Source organism: Callorhinchus milii, unplaced genomic scaffold (assembly GCF_018977255.1).
Source record: "Callorhinchus milii isolate IMCB2004 unplaced genomic scaffold, IMCB_Cmil_1.0 Scaffold6, whole genome shotgun sequence".
Classification (NCBI taxonomy): domain Eukaryota; kingdom Metazoa; phylum Chordata; class Chondrichthyes; order Chimaeriformes; family Callorhinchidae; genus Callorhinchus; species Callorhinchus milii.
Genome location: NW_024704747.1, coordinates 15,155,919 through 15,177,311, shown reverse-complemented (window position 1 = coordinate 15,177,311; position 21,393 = coordinate 15,155,919). Strand labels below are relative to the sequence as shown.

The 21,393-nt window shown below is 42.3% G+C and overlaps 1 protein-coding gene across 1 annotated transcript in view; it reads right to left on the bottom strand.

Moving 5' to 3' along the window:
- Window positions 1-15,531, bottom strand: part of col18a1a (collagen type XVIII alpha 1 chain a) — a 111,700-nt gene extending 96,169 nt beyond the window's left edge. The window contains exons 1-2 of the mRNA XM_042336061.1: window positions 15,375-15,531; window positions 15,183-15,256 (exon numbers count right to left, since the gene is read on the bottom strand). Of these exons, the coding sequence (XP_042191995.1) occupies window positions 15,183-15,256; window positions 15,375-15,388 (88 nt within the window). The 5' untranslated portion in view covers window positions 15,389-15,531. The remainder of the gene's footprint in view (window positions 1-15,182; window positions 15,257-15,374) is intronic.
- Window positions 15,532-21,393: the final 5,862 nt, after the last annotated feature.

The window sequence follows — 21,393 nt, the reverse complement described above, 5'->3', positions numbered from 1 at the left end:
GAGCAAGTCACACCACAGTGGGCACTCCTGCTCTGCTAATTGGTACGAGGTTTAACCCTCAGGATTAACTGTTGACCCCAGCCCCATTTCTTGAGCACTTCAACACTGGAGCAAGAGGCCTGAGGTTAAAAGCCAGGTATACCCTGTTGCTACCAAGTGACTATTCACAAGCAACCGTGTGCAGCTAAACTAACTCCATCCACTGCAAAACCTTCTCAAACAACTAAGTCCCCTTTGGAGTGAAGGGAAAAGTATTTGAGGAACGTTTCATTCATTCGATGAAACGTGTTCTAGAAGTGTTAAACCATGGCAATAAGATATCAATGGGGAGAAATTTGACCAGAGTCTGGATTTACTCTATTGTGCTTTATCAAATGCAAGTATTATTATATATTATTATTCTAGCATTATTCTGTTTTTCTGTAAATTCTTTTAAGAAATGCAGAAACTGACTTTAAAATGAAGACTTAAAAATTAGGGTAAATCTATGCCCTGGCTGTATTCTCCCCACTGTTGCCTTTTTAAATATAATCGAATGCAGTAGATGCTAAGGATCCTACGATATTACCTGAAAAAAGGGAGCTTCTCCTGGTGACCTGTCCAACAATCGTCCAGTTAAACTGGTCACTCACTTTGCGGCAGACTCTCCCAAATCCTGCCTTTGGACAAGACAAGAGCTTGCATTCCAGATTCAGTTTATTTTCTTCCCAAACCCTTTGGTACAATTCAGGCCTGGACTAGCCAACAGCCCTTGAACGTGAGAGAAAAGGAAGTCATCCGAACCTTGTGATTGTCATGGTCACCCCTTTTGTTTTCAATGCCTGTCTGTTGGTTAAATATATTGAGTAGCGCTTTAAATACATCTGTACTAGTTACATTGCAATTCAAACCAAGGGGTGAACAATTATAATCCAAAACCCAAAGCTCCTCATATCATAATAGGTTATAGTGCCTATAACATTGAAACATTGTAATGTACGTCACAGGGAATTGCTATCAGTGTAGTGACTGTATTTGTGGGCAAATGCAACAGCTCATTTCTGCACATAACGTCCCACAAAGTGCCATGGATTCAATAAACAGTTTCAACAGGGGAATTCTTGGCGAGGACAACAGGAGAAACTCCCTTCTCTTTTTAAATAATGCCATGGGATCTTCAACAGGCCTTGGTTTAATGTCTCATCCAAAGGATCTGCAACAACAACTTGCCATTATATAGCGCCCTTCATGTGGGATAACAGCAGATGCAGAATAGCGGGGTTGGACATTGAGTGAGGGAGGTGATCATAGGTAGGTTTTCAGGTGGGATTTAAAGATAATGGGAGATGGGGTCAGATTGGAGGTATTGAGGAAGGGAATGCTAGAGATTAGGGCTCACCGATGCAAGGCTTCTCCCAGCACTGTACTCAAGCGCCAGCCTATAAACTTTGAAGCCTATTATAGCTACATAATCAGGAATTAGCCACTTACACAAGACTTCAAAATGCAGCAGCATGTCTTCATTATCTCAGCTGCTGGCTTCCTCACACCCGCCTCACCAGGTCAAAGTCTCTTATCCAGAACAGTCTCAATGGTTTATCTGGTTTATCTGAGCCTATTGACCCCTGGGCTTCCCGAAAGCTGCCCTGTGGTCCGAGGTTACTCGACAGTTTCTCTTCTTACAGAAATTCCAGGCATTCAGAACCAGCTTTATGAGCTCTGTGACTGTCCCCCAGCACACAGGCTCAGGGTATAATAATAAGAATCCTTGCAATTAGTATAGCGCCTTATCACATTGTTGAAACATCTCAAAGCGCTTCACAGAATTATATTGTAAAGCGAAGTGACTATTTATGGCCCAAACAAGTCAACCATTTGCTTACAGCAGCGGAGAACAAACAGTCGTGGATTGAGTACCCAAATTTTTTTTTAGCAATTATTTTTTTAGCGATCCATTAATCAATCAACATCCAGGTTCCTACTTACTGCTCGGTAAACAGAGGTGTGTGGAGTAAGGAAACCTGTCTAAGGTTTTGCCCCGCCCGGGAATCAAACCCAGGTCCTCTCGCTTTCGAGGCAAGTGCACTAACCACTACTCTATGGGACTCCATATGGCAGCAGGAAAGACCCTGAGCACAGGGTGGCAACCGAATGATCACAGAATTTGAATAGTAAATAATAATAATAATCTTTAAATCTAACATAATGTCACAAAGTCCTTCACTGGGAATTGCTGTCAATGTGGTATTTGTAGGGGAACATGATAGCCAATAACATCCCACAACCATGAAGTGAACACCAAATTTGGCAGGATTGTTTAGAGAGATGCCAAGCGACACAGAGTTACCAAGAGCTGATTTTCTGTGAATGAGCTATGCCTGGGATTAGAACTCTTCTCCCTGTGGGTAAACAGCCTGAGGCACCTTGTGCTGAGGGGAGGTGAACTTTGTGCCAACAAAGTGCAACCAGGTCTGGCTGTGCAGAGTTACCTCAGGAACGAGGTGTTACCTGGTGATCAGTCACTGTAAGCTGTTGAGAGGAAAATAACCAAACAAGCCAGTCAGGAAACGGCAATACATTCCTGTAATGCAAAGCGCACGATAACAACGAATAGTGTTCATTTCAGAAGGGAATTCCCAAAGGTGAATGTGCCAAACCACTTTGAACTCATATGATTCAGTGATGGGGATGAGTTTGTGTTGTTGGAGGTGCTGACCTTTGAATGAGATGTTAAACCGAGGTGCTGTCTGCCTGTTCAGGTGGATTTTAAGTCCTATGGCACTGTTCAAAAAGTGAACCAGTGTTTTCTCCCAGTGTCTGGGCCAAATCCCCCAGATAAGATCATTCATTCACTTAATCAGTGTAATTTCCTGCAAAGCACTGAGCTACAGGTACACAGTCAGATGTAAGGAATATTTGTATTTCATAATAATAATTCTTGTGTTTAATTATTGCGCCTATTATGTCATCGAGAGTCTTAAACCACTTCACAGGATTTTGCTGTGTAGTGACAGTATTTATAGGCAACTTATTCTCCACACTCAGCTCCACAATGTCTCAGCAAACTACAGTATTCCTAGCTTGATCAGGACTGAATGTTTTAGCGTGAGCTCCTGCTCAGGTGGATGCTATTTCACTTGTGTTTTGGGTGCACTGCTCGTTTCTCCGTTGTTGAAAGGGGCTCCTCGTACATATGACCTGATACACTGCAAGAAAAGTATCGTTTCGCTCACAAAATATACACTCAATTTATAATAATAATAATCCTTGCATTTGATATAGCGCTTTTATCACATTGTTGAGTCGTCTCAAAGCGTTTTAAAGAATATACTGTAAAGTGAATGTCTGGATCAAATGGAAGGATTATTATTAATAACACTGAGGCTTTAACATGTTCCCATTTCTAACGGGCAGGAATCGCTTAATTAGGAAACCGGATGTGGGCCAGTCCGTCCTGCAGGAACACTTCTCTAGGGCTATCTGCAAGTTCCGGGGGTGGGGGGTGGGCAGAGCAACATGCTTCCACTTACCAGGGAGAGTCTCACTCACTTCCACTTACCAAGGAATTGCAGTTTCTTAAGAGTCTGTTTAACCAAAGCGCACTGTGACTCAAGAGTAAGAGATGGTATCATTGCCTTGAAGAACTTTGCACAAACCGTGCAGAGGAGGGAAGGTGGTGGTGGGGGAATCGGAATTGTAGGCTAAAAAAAGCCAACAAGCTCAACTTTACCCAGTTTGAGGCAGACTTGAACCGGTTCCACCAGATGCCTGCACACCAGGGTAAGGCGCTGCAAGGCAGATTGAGACAAGCTGGCATCTGATACTAACTCGCAGCCTAAAAGGTTTCACCGCAACCTGTCCTCACATGTACTTGTAGCCTCGAGCTATCAAATTCTTAGCTTGTCTCAGCGACTCCTTTCCTTTATGAAGCAAGAAAAGAAGTATTCATCTATGAACCAGACTAAGTGGTGGGATACCAGGGGTATTGAATGATCTGAAACCCTTATCTGTTGCTTCAAAGCCTCACACTGAGCTCGCAGTCTAGCTGACATTCCAGTACAGTGCTTGGGGGGTGGGGGGAGAAAGTGTTGCAGTGTTGAGGGGACAGCTTTGGATGGGATGGTAAACCAAAGTGCCATCTGCCTATTCAGGTGCAAGTTGCCTATAATTACACAGTCACTACACCTTACAGTAAATTTCTGTAAGATGCTTTGAGACATTACAAATGCAATATCAAACACACAGATTATTGTTTTAGATCATGGATCCAGTGGTACTATTTCTCCCAATGTCCTGGCCCATAATCCTCCAGATAAAATTGATCATTCACGTCATGGCTGTTTGTGGGATATTATGGCTAATTTTACTGGGAGGATTCTTAGCCAGGTTACTGGGAGAAACTCCCTTCTCTTTTCAAATAGTACCATGGTATCTTTAACATGCACTGGAACAAGCAGACAGGACTTCAGTTTAACGTCTCATCGGAAAGTTGCATCTCCAACAAAGCAGAGTTTCCCCAGTACTGTACAGGAGGGTCAGCCTGGCCTATGAGTAGCCAAACATTAACACTAAGCAAAACGAATGAGGTCAAAGTACAGGGTGTCCACAAAGTCCCGTTACCCTCATGTGTTTTTTTTCCTACAATCCACTGACCAACAACTGAAACATGTGGAAGAATGCTGATAATTGTAACAAGACTTTGTGACACCATGTACAAAAGATGTGCTCGAGTGGATATGTCAAGTCAGGCTGTGCTTGGGCGAAGCTTTGATGGGCTCCCGCCTCCCCACCAACACTTCAATTGGGGCTCCCAGGTGAAGAATGACCAACTAGGCAAGATTTCAGTGAGGAACCTGTGGATCATACTCCAAGGCTTTGTGGAGCCCACAGATGAGGTGGAGGAGGAGGGAGGAGGTCCCAAGGAGATTGATACAAGGTACAAAATTGAGCCAAACATTAGAACAATTAGTTTTATTATGTGAACTTTTATCACTTGTTTCTTAAAACAATCTTCTGACTGGTGGGACCACAGGCGGGAGGGAACCCACAGTCTGATGGTCTTGAGCGATAGTCGCTAACTCTGAAATCAAAGCCAGATATGTGTATATGGGTTGCTTGCAGCCGCCAAGATTAGGACAGACTTTGAAGTGAAGTTGAAAAGGTTTACAAACGTGCCAATCCCTTTATCTCCAATTTTCAATCGTTAGCAGTTTGGGCTGATTCCCAGAATTTAACAACAACTTGCACTTATATAGGGCCCTTCACCCAGGGTAGCATCTCAGAGCACTTAGCAGTGGCGAAGCCTGACTCCGAGCCGGGGGGAGGTGGCCGTAAGCACAGTCGAACAGGAACATTTTCAGGCAGGCTTAAAAGAGGGGAGAGAGGGGGCAAGGCGGAGGGATTGAGGGAGAGTGTTCCAGAGTTTTGAGGGTAGTGGCTGAAAGCACGACCTTCGATGGTGGAAAAACAGTTTCCCAAATGCATAATTTTGAAAAGTTGACATAACATTTGATAAAATCAACACAGCAATAAAGGTCTTAAATGTAGGTTTAGCCAAAAAGCACACTTTTTATTTTTTATTGAGTCTGTCAAAGATAGAACCCTTCTCACTATCAGAGATGGAAACTGGTGATTTAGCAGCTCTGTAACTTCCACCTTCGATTAGATTTTTTCCCCCTGTTTTACAAGATCACAGGGTTGCTTGGGATCAAGAAATCCCTTTAGACTACCTGATCTCATCCTCCAGAATATGCTGGCCTCCCATCACAGCATCAAGCTGTTTTTTTTAGCAAGAAAGCTCCATGTCCCCACACAAACACCCTCCCTCCCTCCTTGATCACAGCAATTCACACTGAGGTACAGGGCTTTGGGACACAATCCCCTCTAGCATTTCACAAGAGAGGTTCAGACGAAGAAGACCCTTTGGTCATTTGATCTCACCTTCCCACAAAACCTTCCCTCCCATCTGCCCACCGTAAGCTCAGTGTCCTAACTGTTTCATCCCATTACCATTCTTCGCTTAGGAGCCTAGGTGCTTCAATGGTGGACAGCCATCTAAGCCAAGCTTGATGCTATCCTGAGCATGTCCACATCCTCACAGCCAGCACTGAGGTCATAGGACAGAAGTCACAACCTACATGTCCTCCTCTTCAGTCCAAGGCGACAGGGTCAAAACGTAGCCTCTGCAGAACAAGAGACTTGGCACAGGAATTATGTTTACCAGAGAAATTCCAGCAACGTCTCGAAGAAATCTGTCACACTTTCAACCCTGGATTCTCTCCCTAAATCCCTTCCTTCTCTGCTTTCATAAAAATTACCCCTTTGACTGGGACATCCTCCCGATGTGAAAGGCGCTATACAGATGTCAATTTGTTGTTGTTGTTGTTGTCTTGGGTCACCTCCCTCCCTATTCTTTCTCCCTCCCTACCTCCTCATGCCCTACCCCCTATTTTGCCCACACCATCTCTGTAAAGTAAATCTGAGACGTTTATAACCAGGTAAAAGGTTGTGGAAATTCAAGTTGCTGCTGTTGATGATCTGCTATCCAGCTGTCTTGTGTGGCTCTTTACAGACTTACAGATGTCACCGTCTGCAGTATTCATCAACATTGCTGTCTCATTACTGCTTGAACAGGACAGGCGGAGAGGAACATTATAGCAGCAAGTTCTTTCAAGCCCAAGTAAAAAGAACCATCAGAACAGATTGACAGCCAGCTCACCCTCCGACATGCTCGGTCCCCTAAGGATTTCATTTCCCCTTCACCCCTTTGGACATAGGAATGTCAGGAATTTTCATTATTTCCCATGGGAATTGCCGCTTTTATTCAGCTCCATCAGCAAGTCAAAGGGCTAAGTTGCTTTACATTTTTTGAAAATAATGTAAATAGCATTGGTCTAACAATCTAGCTTCTTTCCCTCCCCCCAATTATAACATTGGAGTCAGCCTAACTGGTAGGGTGGTCCTATCTGAACAAGCAGCAGGAAGCTTGCCAGACATTGTCCATAATGATAAGATGCTCAGTTTTAGCTGGTTAAATCCAGCAGTTATTCGAACACAATCTGGAATTGTGAAGCCCTAGCTCTTTCCAACCTGCATCGAATACTTTCTGGGATTAGGTGAGCAGGGTATGTAAGAGAGTGCACACTCGATACCTGGAACTCCCTCTCAAAATCCCTCCACCTTGGCCCCTCTCTATCCATCCTTAAAAGCCTCCTGAAAACCTGTCTCGTTATAACAGCCCGTGGTTATCTCCCTCCTTCCTCTGCGGAGTGTCTGTGGTATTGTTTCTTTAAAGAGTTTTGAGACATTACTCTACATCAAAGGCACTATATAAATACAAGTAGTTATTTTTGAAACCACAGGACATATTTATGCAGATTTTATTTGAAAGCTAAGCTTTATAGTGCCTTCCATTACATTAGATCTGTCGGAAAAGATCTTTATGTCAAAGCATCTCATATCAAACCACTCCAAAGTAATTACTGTCAACACCAACAAACACTTACGTAGTGCTCTCCACACAAGGTAGCGTCTCAGAGCACTGTCAAGTGTAGTGATGGTGTATTTGTTGAACCACTATTTTCCTCACAGTAAGATTCCACAAAAAACATGAAATAGTGACCAATTTTATCTGAAGGATTGTTGGTCAGAACACAGGGGGAAACTTGCATCTCACTTTGAATAGTGCCATGAGATCTTTAACATCCACCTGAACATACAGACAGCACCTCCTTTTAACATCTCATTTGAAGGGTGGCACCTGTGATTATCCAGTGCTCCCCAGTGATGCATTAGAGTGCCGATATAGATGGAGCTCAAAATTTTACCATAGGCCTTGAACCCACAAGCTTCTGAACCAAAAGTGGGGAATGCTACCAACTGTGCCAGGCTGTTAAGAGGTTCTGGTTGCTTATTAAGTACTCAGCATCAGGTCACAGTAGATAACAATCCCAAGCGAGTTTGGATGAAGAAGCCTTTCAGACCATTTGATCTCATCCTTTCAGAACACCCCACCCTACATCACCATCCATACACCATTCATCACAACATCAAGCTGAAACAAGCCCAGAGTCCTGGTGTCAGACATCCTTCCTTGTAACTTGATCTAGTCGTTAATTACTCTCTAGATAAAGAAATACGTTTCATAATAAATAACTTGCGAGTTTAAGCTTAAGGCCTTAGAACAATAGAAATTCATAGCATAGAAGAAATCCGTTTGACCCATGGTGTCTATGTTTCTCTTTCAAGAGCAATCTTTTCAGTCCCACTTATCTGCTATCTTCCCATACCCCAGGTATTTATCTAATTCCATCTAAAAATTAATATGGATTCTGCCTGAACCACCGCTCCCAGCAGGGCATTTCCATATACTAACTACTTAGTTTGTATTTCTCCTAGCTTCCCCATTTGCTAGTTATCTTAAATTAATGCCGCTAGTCGCTGACGTATAGGCCAGTGGAAATAATTTCTTCCTATTGACGATCACTTCCTATTGACTTTGCCCACAAAATATACAGTCAATTCACTTTACAGTATATTCTGTGAAGCACTCTGAGACATTTCGAAGATGTGATAAGGCGCTATATCAAATCCAAGAATCATTATGATTATTATTATCAAAAACCCTCATAATCTTAAAGAGCTCTATCAAGTTACCCCTCAAACTTCTTTCTCCAACCAAAAAGTACCAGTTCCTCCAGTCTCTGCTCATAGGCCAAACCCGTCATCCTGGTATCATCCTAGTTAATCTCCTCTGCATCGCCTCTATTGCATTGACGTCCTTCCTAAATTGAGGTGACCAAAACTGGACAGGATATTTTAACTGTGGCCTAACTAACCATTCATATAAGTTTAGCATTACTTCTTTGGTTTTATATTCTATACTCCTATTTATAAAACCAAGGATTATATTTGCTTTCTTAAAGCTTTGTCCACCTGACTGCACCTTTGATGATTTATGTACGTTACCCCTAGCCTAACCTCTGCTCTTCCACTCCTTTTAATATTTTGCTACCCAACATATACAGTAATTGCTCTTCTCATTCTCCCTCCCAAAATGTGTCATCTCACCCTACATTTGTGTTACGATTATGTGACAGAATCGGAGAGCTCATTTGGCACTGCGAACAACGTCTTCAATGGTTACACTTTGTGAATCAGTGAAAAGCTGAATCTTGTTGCGGTTATTTCAGTGTGAATTGTGTTACAGTATGTCATGAGGCAAGCTGTCAGCTCTCTCAGGTCAGTGACTACATCGCACGAGCATGGTGACAAAATCGTAAACCTTTGTACCTTTGTGCCCTGAGTGAAGTTACAGAATCTGGCATAATCCACCCACACCCCACCCCAGCCATTTTCAGAATGCTGTCATGAGTGAATTAAACGACGATGCACATTTTAGGTCCGGCTGCTACGACAAACTGTCACACACTTATTTCTTTCATTCACCCCCGCACCCCCCACCCCCCAACCCCCTTCCACAAACACACAGAATGCCCTTTAGATTTTGAGCAGAGTAGACATAAAATGCATTCAAGACAAAGCATTGTAACAAAATCAGAGCTTTCAACCGCTGTCTACTGAAAACAGCTGATCGCACAGACACACAGACTCCTGATGGAACATACACATGTTTAATGCACATCTGCACTAAAGGGAAGTCATCACTAAAGTAGGATTTCCTCTTTTATGCTTCTTGTTTTTCTAGTCTAAATTTTACCACAAGGATTTAAACTGTATTCCTAATTCCCAGTAGAAGCGATCTCAAATAGCTTAGTATTATTCAAGTACACCCACACATATTATTGGTCAGGGACAGCCCCAAATTCCATGCAGGCTTAGCCTGTTAAGTAATATTTAAGGTGGCATAGAATTGGGTGAAATTCTTGAATCCAGGCTCAATTTAGAAGCCAGTTTTTTAAAGAGAGGCGTAGCACTAGCTTCCAAAATAAGTTTAAATAAAACAAAACAGGTCATTAATTTCAGGGTTGTTTGTGGAAATCAGCTGCTGCGATCACCTACAAAATACACAGTACCTATACAGTGTACTGTATATCATGTGAAGCACTTTGAGACATCCTCCTGATGTGAAAAACACTATCGAATTTAGTATATTATTATTTCTTATATTCAGTTACTGAGGGCAGGGAATCGTCCCACTTGGCACCTGTTAATCCTGCAAACCAAAGCCCTAAAGGGTAGTGTGGTCCTGGCTGGACAAGCAACAGGAAAGCTTGCCAGACAATGCCATTAATGGCAAGCTATGCATCTTAGCTGGTTAGACTCCAGCAGTATCCCAACGCACACTCTAGTATCTAGCATTTGCTCTTGCCAACCTTCGCCAATACCTGGATCATAGAATTTTCTTCAATTCCGCACCACCCTAACTTTTAAGACAAAATAGTCTGAGAGGGGAAAGAAGGTGGAATTTCAGACCTAGAGAGAGACTTGCACACAAACAGAGCAGGCCCTGCACAGATTTCATGTGGTCTGTCAAATTCCTTATCTGACCACCCAGCCGGTGGGTCCTGAGCAGGAGGTCGGATCTTAATCCATAGCCTTTCGAAGTCCAACTCACAATGAAGAAGCATATAATTGTGTTTAAAAATCAGAGAGGAAGGAATATACAAAGACCCTCCAAAAAAAGTGGATAGGGGGAAGAAAATGGATGTTCTTCAGTTCAGGCAATAAGTGTCTTTCCATGAGACGAGGAGAGAAATCTAACCCTGGGGATTTTGTAACATGTATGATCAACAATTTTTACAGGCTGCAGAATAGAAGCAGGTAAAAGTTAATTAGAGTTAAGTAAAGGGGATCCATACTATAATAATACTGGCATATAATATCGTGCCTATAACACTTTGCATTATAAGAGGTGCCATCCTGTAGATGACAAGTGAAACAAGGCCCCATCTGCCTGGTCAGGTGGATGTTAAAGATCTCATGGCATATTTGAAATGAGAAGGAAATTGCTCCCAGTATTCTGGCCAACAATCATAGAATTATACAGCACAAAAGGAGGCCACTACAAGTAATCTTCCAAATAAAATTGGTCATTCACTTCATGGCTGTTTGTAAGACATTGCTGTGTGCGAATTACTTATTGCATTTTGCCAATAAAAAATAACTCCCTACAAATGGTGTAGGTTTGGAGGCATCTGACATAGGCACTTTATCAAATACAACAACAAAATTACATTTGTACAGCGCCTTTCACGTCGGGAGGACGTCCGAGGATTATAACAAGGATTATTAATAACTGCCTTGCGAGGTTAAGGTCACTGTGACCTTTAAAAAAAACATTGTCGCCTTGAAATATAAAAATGTCCAGCGAACAGTTTACATGAGATTCCATTTTGCTGCAATTGGTACCGAGTGATTTCTTCCAATGCTCAAAATAGACCATTGTTTCTGGAGCAAAGTAACTTTGAAAGCTGGAGGATGTTTTGACACCATTGCTGTTTGAGTGCACTTGCAATAAGCTTTGAATCACTGCCTAGCAAAGCTAGCGAACAGGCTCATTCCTTAAAAGGAATATGCCCCCACCCTCCAAGTCCATTACGGACCATACTTTGAAATACCATGTCCGAGAAACCAGTAATCCTCTTTAGTGCAAGTTGAGGCAAATCTCCATCTTGTTTTAAGGGTTTAGTTCCACTTCTGACTCAAGGAAAAGATTCTCAGATTGAACTGATAAGGAGAGATCAGCAAATGCAATCTTCACATACTAATCCGTCAATGAGACAGCACTGACTGTCAGCTGGCACAGTGAGGCACATTACAGTACATAGCATTTTCAACCAGGGGACACACGCGCTCCACGCATTAAGAGTCTCCAAACAACTGAAGTTTCCACATACGCACAGACATTTCATCAAGTGTTAAAAAATCATCATAAAATCTAAAACTTGCATCATTTAAAGGGTCCGTGGGTTATGGGGGGGAGAGAGGAATGAGAAGGTGTTCTTGGTAACCTCCCTCCACACTGCTGTCTGAACTAATCCCATGACATTTCAGGGAATATTGTGCCAAAGGTGGTCCTGGGAATTTTGTGTCAAAGGCAGTGCAGGGAATGTTGAGTCAAAGGTGGTCGGACACTGCAAGCAACTACCTTCGCTTCTTCAATAAATCCAATTGATTTTTTAACATCCAGGTGGGAGGCAGGTGGGACCTCGGTTTAACATTTCATCTGAAGGATGGTTTCTCTGACAATGTAGAGCTCCTGCAGTACTCAACTGCAATGATCAGCCTAGACTTTCAGCTAAACAGTCCAGATGTGGGGCTTGAACCCACAACTTCCTGCTCTAGAGGTGAAAGTGTCACTACCCTTCCATTTTATCAGAGAAGCTCTTTATACAGTATTCTGAGTTCTATTTGCAGATTATTTCTGCCTATCCCAGACCTATGAAATATTACTTTCCTTTCCCCAAAAACAACAAGCACTCACTTGTAAAGAGCACCCATCATTCAGTCCCATTTTGCAGTGTGAACTGTCTGGAAATCATTCAAATAGCTCCTTTAGTATAGCATTCTGTGTCTCTGTAACACACCTGGGCTTCACTCATTTTTCAGCATAAAGTTATGTAGAAATAACTATCTTGAAGGTAAATCAATAAACCATAAACTCTACTTTATGTAGAAGACAAATTGCAAAGTACGAGTTGTCTTAGCATCTTACATTCTGCCAATAATCACCAATTACTTTCAATGCTTTCATCCCTACCACTAAATAGAACCACTCCTCTCAAGATACATGTAGACACAAGGTAAGCTTATACACATAGAATTACACAGAACGATGTACATGGAAACAGGCCATTTCACACACTAGTCCATGCCAGTGTTTATGCTCCACGTGAGCCACCCCTCCTATTCCTGATGGTGGGAAAAACAGACAAACCATGCAGATGTAGAATGCTCCTCACTATAAAAATACAGTTTTCATTTCCCAACACAGCTCAAAACAATGTGCTGGGTCCCAGCACACGTCACACTCAACCCAGTGCTCAGAATGCAATTGTTGATGGTTTCAGTCTCCCTGGTTCACCAGTTCAGAATCAAGGCTCTGATGCCTCACGATGTCTGAATTCTACCTGGTCTTATCTGCGAGGCCAATTTGTCATCAAATTTAAGACAGCCACAGAATTGTAGAAAACCCTTAAATCCAGTCTCAATTTGGAAGCTGGTTTCTTTCTAAAACCTGGGACCTCAAGTTAACAACTGCGGAAAACCTGCTGCCAAATTAAGTTAAATTGAGAATTTTCTAAAATTCTACGCAAATTTAAATTTTAAGATGTAAGAATCCATCAGATTCAATTTCAAGCACGGAGTCTTAGAGAGTGATGGAAATTCCACTAAGGTCTTGTTTTAATAATAATCCTTGCATTTGATACAGCACCTTATCGCGTCATTGAGACATCTCAAGGTGCTTCACAGGATATATTGTAAGGTGAATTGATTGTATATTTTGTGGGCAAAATGCAGCAGTCAATTGCACACAGCAGTATCTCACAAACAATCATGGATTGAGTGACCAAATTATTAATGGGGGATTATTACCCCCTTTTATTAATTATTATTCATAATTATTATTATTAAGACAAGTGATGTAGCGTGCCGCCTGTACCTGGATTTCTCCGTGAAGCACAGAATGCTCTTACAGTCACCTTCCCACCAGTTCCCCAGCTCAGGCTCCCAGTCAGGTGAGTGAAGTGCTTTAAGACGTCCTCCCGACGTGAAAACTGTGATATCAATGTAAATCGTCATTGAATCGCTTTGGAAAGCCAGAGGATAAAACGCCTGGTTTGAGTCCCACAAAGCACTGGATAATGCATGGATTTGCATCCCTGACTGTCTCACACGCCTGGATAATGTTCAGCCCTGGATCAGGCAGAGCTCTGGACCTGTGTGAGTGCACTTGGTTCTGTGGTGCTGTACATCAATCTGACAGGTGAGCTCTGGCTCAGTGATACCCATTCCCAAAGGTCCGACCCAAAGACACTCAGTCAATGCCAACCTGCAGTCACTGTCCAAGCAGATCTGAAACTATTCCTCCCCTGTTCAGTCCTTTACCCCCCTCCCCCCCAAAAAAAAAAGCCAATAGAAAATTACAGAAATGCACAGCACAGATGGAGACCATTCAGCCCATTATGCTCTCTGAAACAGCTATCTGCTGAGTCCCATTCTTCTGCAGCCCCCACCACCCCTCCTCCCCATAGAGCTTAGACTTCTGCCCTTTAAGATATTAATTGAATTCCCTTGTAAAAGCTAATACCAGCCTCAGCCACGGTTCCACATGGTAACAGCCCTCTGTGTATTAAAATAAGACTCTCCTGATCCAATGTGGTTAAAATGCAACAGTCAAACCAGCGAGACCTGAAATCAACTGTTAGGTACAACTGAACTCAAGCCTCAGGACTCCTGAGACACTGTACAAAACTGATCAGATCACACACCCTGCAGGTCAGCTCCTCCAGAACACAGCAACTCTGAGTCGCTCACTCACTCCTTGCTGGGTGTCTCCAAGTGGAACGAGGAGAAGGATTTACAACCTTCCCCCCTACCTCCCCCCCCTCCCCCCCCCCCCCCCCCCCACACACACACACATACACACACACATTCATAAACTATAACTGTGCAAAAGTCAGGAAGCTCTTCCAAGTCACTCTGAAGAAACCACACACAGGGAAAGGATGCAAACCGTTAAGACGCCTCTTCCATTGGGAAGCAATTAAGGAACAACTTATAAAATTAGAAGAGCATTTCAAAATACTTTATTCCGACACGGATTTGTCACCAACTTTTTTTGGGGAAAACACAGTCTTGGCATTTGCACTTGTGTCAAACCCTTTAAAAGAACTGCCCCCCCCCCCCCCCCCCCGAGCTGCTGAACACACTGAGCACTGGGCATATTAAACCCCCCCCTCACCAACTGACTCAACCCTCCATTGATAGAAAGTTTGAATCCAGTTCTTTTTTCTTTTAAAATTTTTTAAAAGAAAAAAAGTTATACAGCTTTAGGCAAAGCCATTTGGCTCGGCTCAGCTGATGTGGAGGACACGCAGCATCTGACGTTTAACGATAGGGAATAAAACGATCAGGAACGGATTCACTTTGCTGAAGCCCTTGTGCAAATATACATACAACACGTTCCGCTGCTCTCTGCTTCACGCTCAACGCTGCGCGGACTTGGAAAGTGCTTTTACCTGAAGTCTGGGACACTGAGGATGGAGTGAGACACAGCACAACGAGGAGCATTGGCTTCAGCCACAGGCAGCACCTGCGGGGAAGCACACAACTCACATTCAAACATACGAGTTAAAAGAAAAGTTTCAAAGGGCAAAGGGGTAAAACGATTTGGACTGTGTTTTGCAGGACAGAAGAGTGATGAAACTCACCTCCAACTCCGCATTGTGTTGGTGCTCTAAATCACTGAAGACTGAGAGAAATCACATGGAAACCACAAGTGAGTGGGGGGTTTGGGTTCCAGTAGTCAGTGTGATACCGACTCAACAGCTGACTGGGGGAGAGAGCAGAGTAAACCAGGGAGACAATACAGTCAGAGAGGCGGAGAATAAAGTATTAACTCTCACTGCCCCTGGCTCTGACTCCCCAGGGTCCTGTTGCCTGCTCTGCCAGGACACCAAACATACCAGAGCCTTGTTCTTTCTCAGTGGACTGTGATTCAGTTGATTTCATTTAAAGTTTACTCTGGTGGGTTACACAGACTTGCTGTTTCCTGTGTGCTCCTTTTACTGGAATACAGTGATACTTTACCCAATCCCCTGCTGGGTGTGACCCAACTGTGCAGCGCCTCGGGACGTCCTCCTGACGTGAAAGGCGCTCTATAAATGGAATTTTGTTGTTGTTGTTGTTGTTGTTGTTTCAATGTGAAAATCTCAAACATTCGTGTGGGAGGTTTTCGAACTTTTTCATACAACTTTCCCTGAAACCCAAATCAATTCAAATCTACCACTTTTGCCTCCAGACCAGTAAAAACGATCTCATTATCTGAAGTCAGACTTTTCTGTTTTCTTTGAAATAAGAGTCTCCACGTCTCACCTTAAATTAACTGCAGCCCCGATAATCTCAAAGAACATGAGATCAGTTTACCAGATTGCCAGGCCGCCCACCCCGACCAAGGCTTCTCTCTCCGAGTGGCCTACCATCACATATTGAGCTGATGAAAGACAACATACTGGAAATGACAAGTGAATATCAGCTGAGTGTCAGCCTGGCTCAGGTGCTCCCACTCTCACCTCTGTGTTAGAAGGCTGTTAGGTCATACCCCGCATTGGTACTTTGAGCTCATTGTGTAGGCTGATGCAGTACTGGGCAAGTCTTGCATTGTCAGAGATGTTGCACTTCAGAAGAGAAGTTAAACCAAGTTAAGCCCGATAAAATTAGGAATTCCACGACACTATTTGAAAAGGGAGTTTCTCCTGGTGTCCTGGCCATCAACCCCCCAACTAAATTTCACCTTCCGCTAGGCCAATTTCTGTGTGCAAATTGGATGCTGTGTTCGTCTATAAAATTCACAATCACTATACTTCATAGAAAAATGCTTTGAGGCTTTTTAATGTTTTAGGTATTTTGGTGTTCCAGTGCGCCAAGAAGCTATCCTGCATTAAGAGGACTATATAAATGCAAATTCTTGTTGTTTTAGACTTTGTATCAACTATAAATCTTATTTCTAAGATCCCTGTTGAACCCATCATCTCTGGATTGAAACATTTTTAATGAATTTATGTAAAATCCCTGTTGCTTATTTTTTGTAGCCAGAATGCTGCTATAACAGAACCTGTTATAAATAAATAATAACAATAATAACAATCCTTGCATTTGATATAGCGCCTTATCACATCTTCAAGATGTCTCAAACGCTTCATAGAATATACTGTAAAGTGAATTAAATGTGTGTTTTGTGGGTGAAATGCGACAGCACACAGCAGTATCCCGCAGACAGTTGTGGATTGAGTTTTTTTTAACTGGAATCCAGAACTAGACCACTGTGGGCCAACTTAATAGGTTGAAATAGGCAGAATGTAGTTTAACACTAAGTGTCAGCGACTGGGTGGCAAAGTGTGTTAAGACCAATGCTTTCATCACCATGGCCTGGGTTCAAATTCAGCTGATGAGAATTTCTTTATTGTCTTACATGTGGAAACCCATCGCTATATTTAAAAGTATCCAAATTAATCATGTGCCTGGAGTTAATGGGATAAACATCTTCACACTCTGCTGGTAATCAGGGGTCCTGTGTAAAGTGAGTTTGGACTTGTATCAATTCACAGCACAATATCCCTTGCCTCCCAGCACTCCCATCTCAATATCAGGCCACAAGGGATGAAGCACAAAGGAAAGGTGTTTGCTGTACTTGACCTACAACAGACACTGACTATATTGGTCATTCACAGTTCATGGCAGGTATTACAACTCTATTATTATTATTATGGCTGTTTGCAGAGCCTTACATTGGCTGCTGTGTTTGCCTTCAGATAGTCACACAGTCACTGCATTTTACAGCAATTGAAGTGTTTTGACATTAGAGGTGCTATAACAAATGTAAAGATAGAAGTAAAGATAATGTAAGCTCAGCCCACATCATCACTTCCTTTCATGTGGTGAGAATGTAATGGGACACTGGAGAGCAGAGAGACAAGAAGGTGTCTATTTCACATCACTAACAACAGCCATGGAGATCCACGTTCACCGGATATATTTTTGTGAGTGTGATCCTTTTTTGTGCAAGTTTGTAATTGATATAATGTGTATTGAAACTGGAGTGGAGTGGTGTTGGGTTACAGTGACTGGCGTGGGACCTCGGTGACTGGTGTGGGACCTCGGTGACTGGCGTGGGACCTCATGACATGGAATCGAGTGGAGTGTCAGAGTGGAGCTGATCGAATAGAAAATAATGGTATAGTGCATAATGTACTCCAACTAGTGATAGAGAGATGGCCATAGAGTAGAATACAGTGAAATAACAGATTGCTGTTAAGTGAAATAATAATAATCCTTGCATTTGATATAGCACCTTATCACGTCTCCGAGACGTCTCAAAGCGCTTCACAAAATATACTGTAAATTGAAATTGGCTGTATATTTTGTGGGCGAAACATGGTAGCCAATTGCGAACAGCAGAGTCCCACAAACAGTCGAGGATTGAGTGACCAAATTATTATTGAATAGTGTTAAGTAGCATAAAGTAAAGTGATGTAAAATAGAATAGTATCCCTGGGAGCATGGTGAAGTAGAATAAAATTATGAGTAGAAGGCACCAACTAGGGCTGGCTCCATAGATTCGTCCCTTGTCAGCAACTCATCCCAGTGATAATTTTTTCCTTGTGAGTTGAGAGAGTGAGTTTTGGAAGAGTTCTATATTACCTCAAGTGGTCTGATTTCAGTCTTTGCAGGACAAGTCATATTATTATCATTATTCATAATAATATATTATAATTCATAATAATCCTTACATTTGATATAGCACTATATCATCAATACATCCAATTATTTCACGTTTAATTTTTACTGTTAAATGTAGCGACTGTGTATTTGTGGGTGAATGTGGAAGCGAATTTGCACACAGCAAGGTCCTATAAACAGCCAATGAATTGAACGGTCAATCTTAACTGGTGGAATGTCAACAAGGACACCGAAAGAAAGTCTCTCATTCATTCAAATAGCATCATGGAATCTTTAACATCCACCTCAGAAGGCAAATGAGAGATTCTGTTTAACTTGTCATTTGAAGGACAATGTAATCAAATAGTAATAATACTTGAGAAATAGTTGAAAAACTAATATCATAGGGTATGAGGATAGAGCAGGGGGCAGGATTAGAGTAGATAGCTCCAGTGGGGAGCTAGCACCAACGCAGACAAGATATTGGAATGGGATTAAAGTAGATAATATTAACAATAATAATCTTTAATTTTAACACCTTTCACATTGAGAGGACATCTTGAAGAACTTCACAAGATATACTGTAAAATGTAGTGACTGTGTATTTTGTAGGTCAACATGGCAGCCAATTTCCACACAGCAATATACCACAAACATCTGTGAAATGAGTAACCAATTTTATTTGGGGGATTGTTGGCCAAGGCACAAGGAGAAATTCCATTTTCTTTTCGATTAATATCATGGCTTTATTTGCCCACAAAATATACAGTCAATTAATTTTACAGTATATTCTGTGAAGTGCTGTGAGACGTCTCCAAGGCATAATGAGGTGCTATCTTGAATGCAAGGATTATTATTATTATGGCGTCTTTAACGTCCACCTGAACAGGCAGAGAGGACCGCGGTTAACATTCTCATCCTCCAACAATGTAGTGCATCTCCATTGTGGAGTCCTTTGGCTCAGTGGTTAGAGCACTCGCCTCTCAAGTAAAAGACCTGGGTTTGATTCCCGGCAGGGCGAAACCTTGGGCAAGTTTCCTTACTCCACGCCTAATAATAATCCCTCAAGAAAAAAAAAAATAATAAATTGGTCACTTCAATCCACGACTGTTTGTGGGACACTGCTGTGTGCAATTGCCTGCTGCATTTCGACCACAAATATACAGTCAATTCACTTTACAATATATTCTGTGAAGCGCTTTGAGACATCCAGAAGACGTGAAAAATGCTATATCAAATGTATCGATTATATTTATTATCCCCGCATTGGAGTGTTAGCCGAGAGTGTGAGTTTAAAGTCTTGTCATGTGGCTTGAATCCACAGCCTTCTGACTCAGAAGCAAGAGTGCTACCAACTGAACCAGACGGACACCGCAATGGAGAGTCAGCCACAATCTTCTGACCCAAGAGCCTACAGTACTTCTGAACTAAGCCAGACTGAATTTTTGAGCATCAGAAGGGCAAACCAAATGAGCAGTAGGACCCTGTAGAAACAGTCTTTCCTTGAGGGATAGTTTCTCTCTGCAAGTTTAAGAAAGACTATTAAGCCTCATTTAAAAATAGCCAGCAATCCTTCAATCCCCAGCAACCCCCGCCCCCCATCCACCCCGTGTCCTGTAATGACAACATTTGAGAGAGTATAGAATGTTGCAAAGAATAGTTTTCGGCAGTTTTTTTGTGACCGACGATAAAAGGCCTTCTTTACATGACAAAGATGCTCTGACCCCAAAGTTGCTCCCAGCCTGTCAGTTCACATCAAAGGTGGCTGGGCTCAGCCTTTGTAGGAATCTTGCTCTGGTCTACTCTGCTCTGGGGTGCTGGGGTTCAGAGTCAGGCGATAGCCAGGGATTTTGCATGGCTTTGGAGTTTGGCATGAAGCTGTGGTCAAAGGGAACATTGTCTTACAAGAGTAGCTTAATGATAAACTTTGTGATTAGCGTAACCTTGGCTTGAGAAAAGTAATGAAAGGTATCTTGGAGATGCCAGTGTATAAATGATCTATTGCAAAGGGAAATTAGGCCCCACTAGCACAGGACGTGTTTACACTGACCATTGAAGATTAACACAGACCTAAACTTTGCCTTTAACCAACATTGATTAATGTAAACTCTGTGCCTTGAATCAGTCCCAGCAAAGAGGCAAAGCCAGTTCTAAGACAGGTTAATAATAATCGTCCATGTCATTGATATAAGCCTATAACATCAAAATGTTTTCCATTAACTGTAATGACTGTATTTCTTGGTGTACGCAAGCAGTCTTCAAGCTGAGGTCTTGAACAGTGGAGGTTAAAGATCCCGTGATCATTTGAAATGAGAAGGGAGCTTCTCCCAGTGTCCTGACTGACAAATTTCCAGGTAAAAATTGGTTATTTACTTCAAACTTATGGACCTTGCTGTATGCAAATTGGCTGCCACATTTGTTTACAAAATACACTATCGGTACATTTTGCAGCAATCCTATGAAATTCTCTGAAGTGTTCCAAATTATTTAATGTGAAGATTATTAAAATTGGAATATCAAATATAGGCGTCAAAAATTCTGATAGAAATAGCGCAAAGTAATTAACCAATTCCATCAGCGGACTGGAAGTCGCAGTTGGAGGAGGAGAAGTAATAATAATAATAATCCTTGCATTTGATATAGCGCTTTTCACGTCGGGAGGACGTCCCAAAGCGCTTCACAGAACTGTAAAGTGAATTGACTGTGTATTTGTGGGCGAACGCGGCAGCCAATTGCGCACAGCAATGTCCCACAAACAGTCGTAGATTAAAAATGACCAATTTATTATTGTTTTTGGTTTTGGAGGGATTATTATCCCTCCAAAGTAGATTTGTGTTTCATCCACATACACGTGGAAGTTGACCCCGTGTCTGCGGATGACATCACCGAGAGAGTGCATGTAGATGAGGAAAAGAAGGGGGCAAGGATGGAGCCTTGGGGTACCCCATTGGTGATCGGGTGGGGATGAGAGAAAAATCCACTGGCCGAGATGAAGTGTTGGCAGTTGTTTAA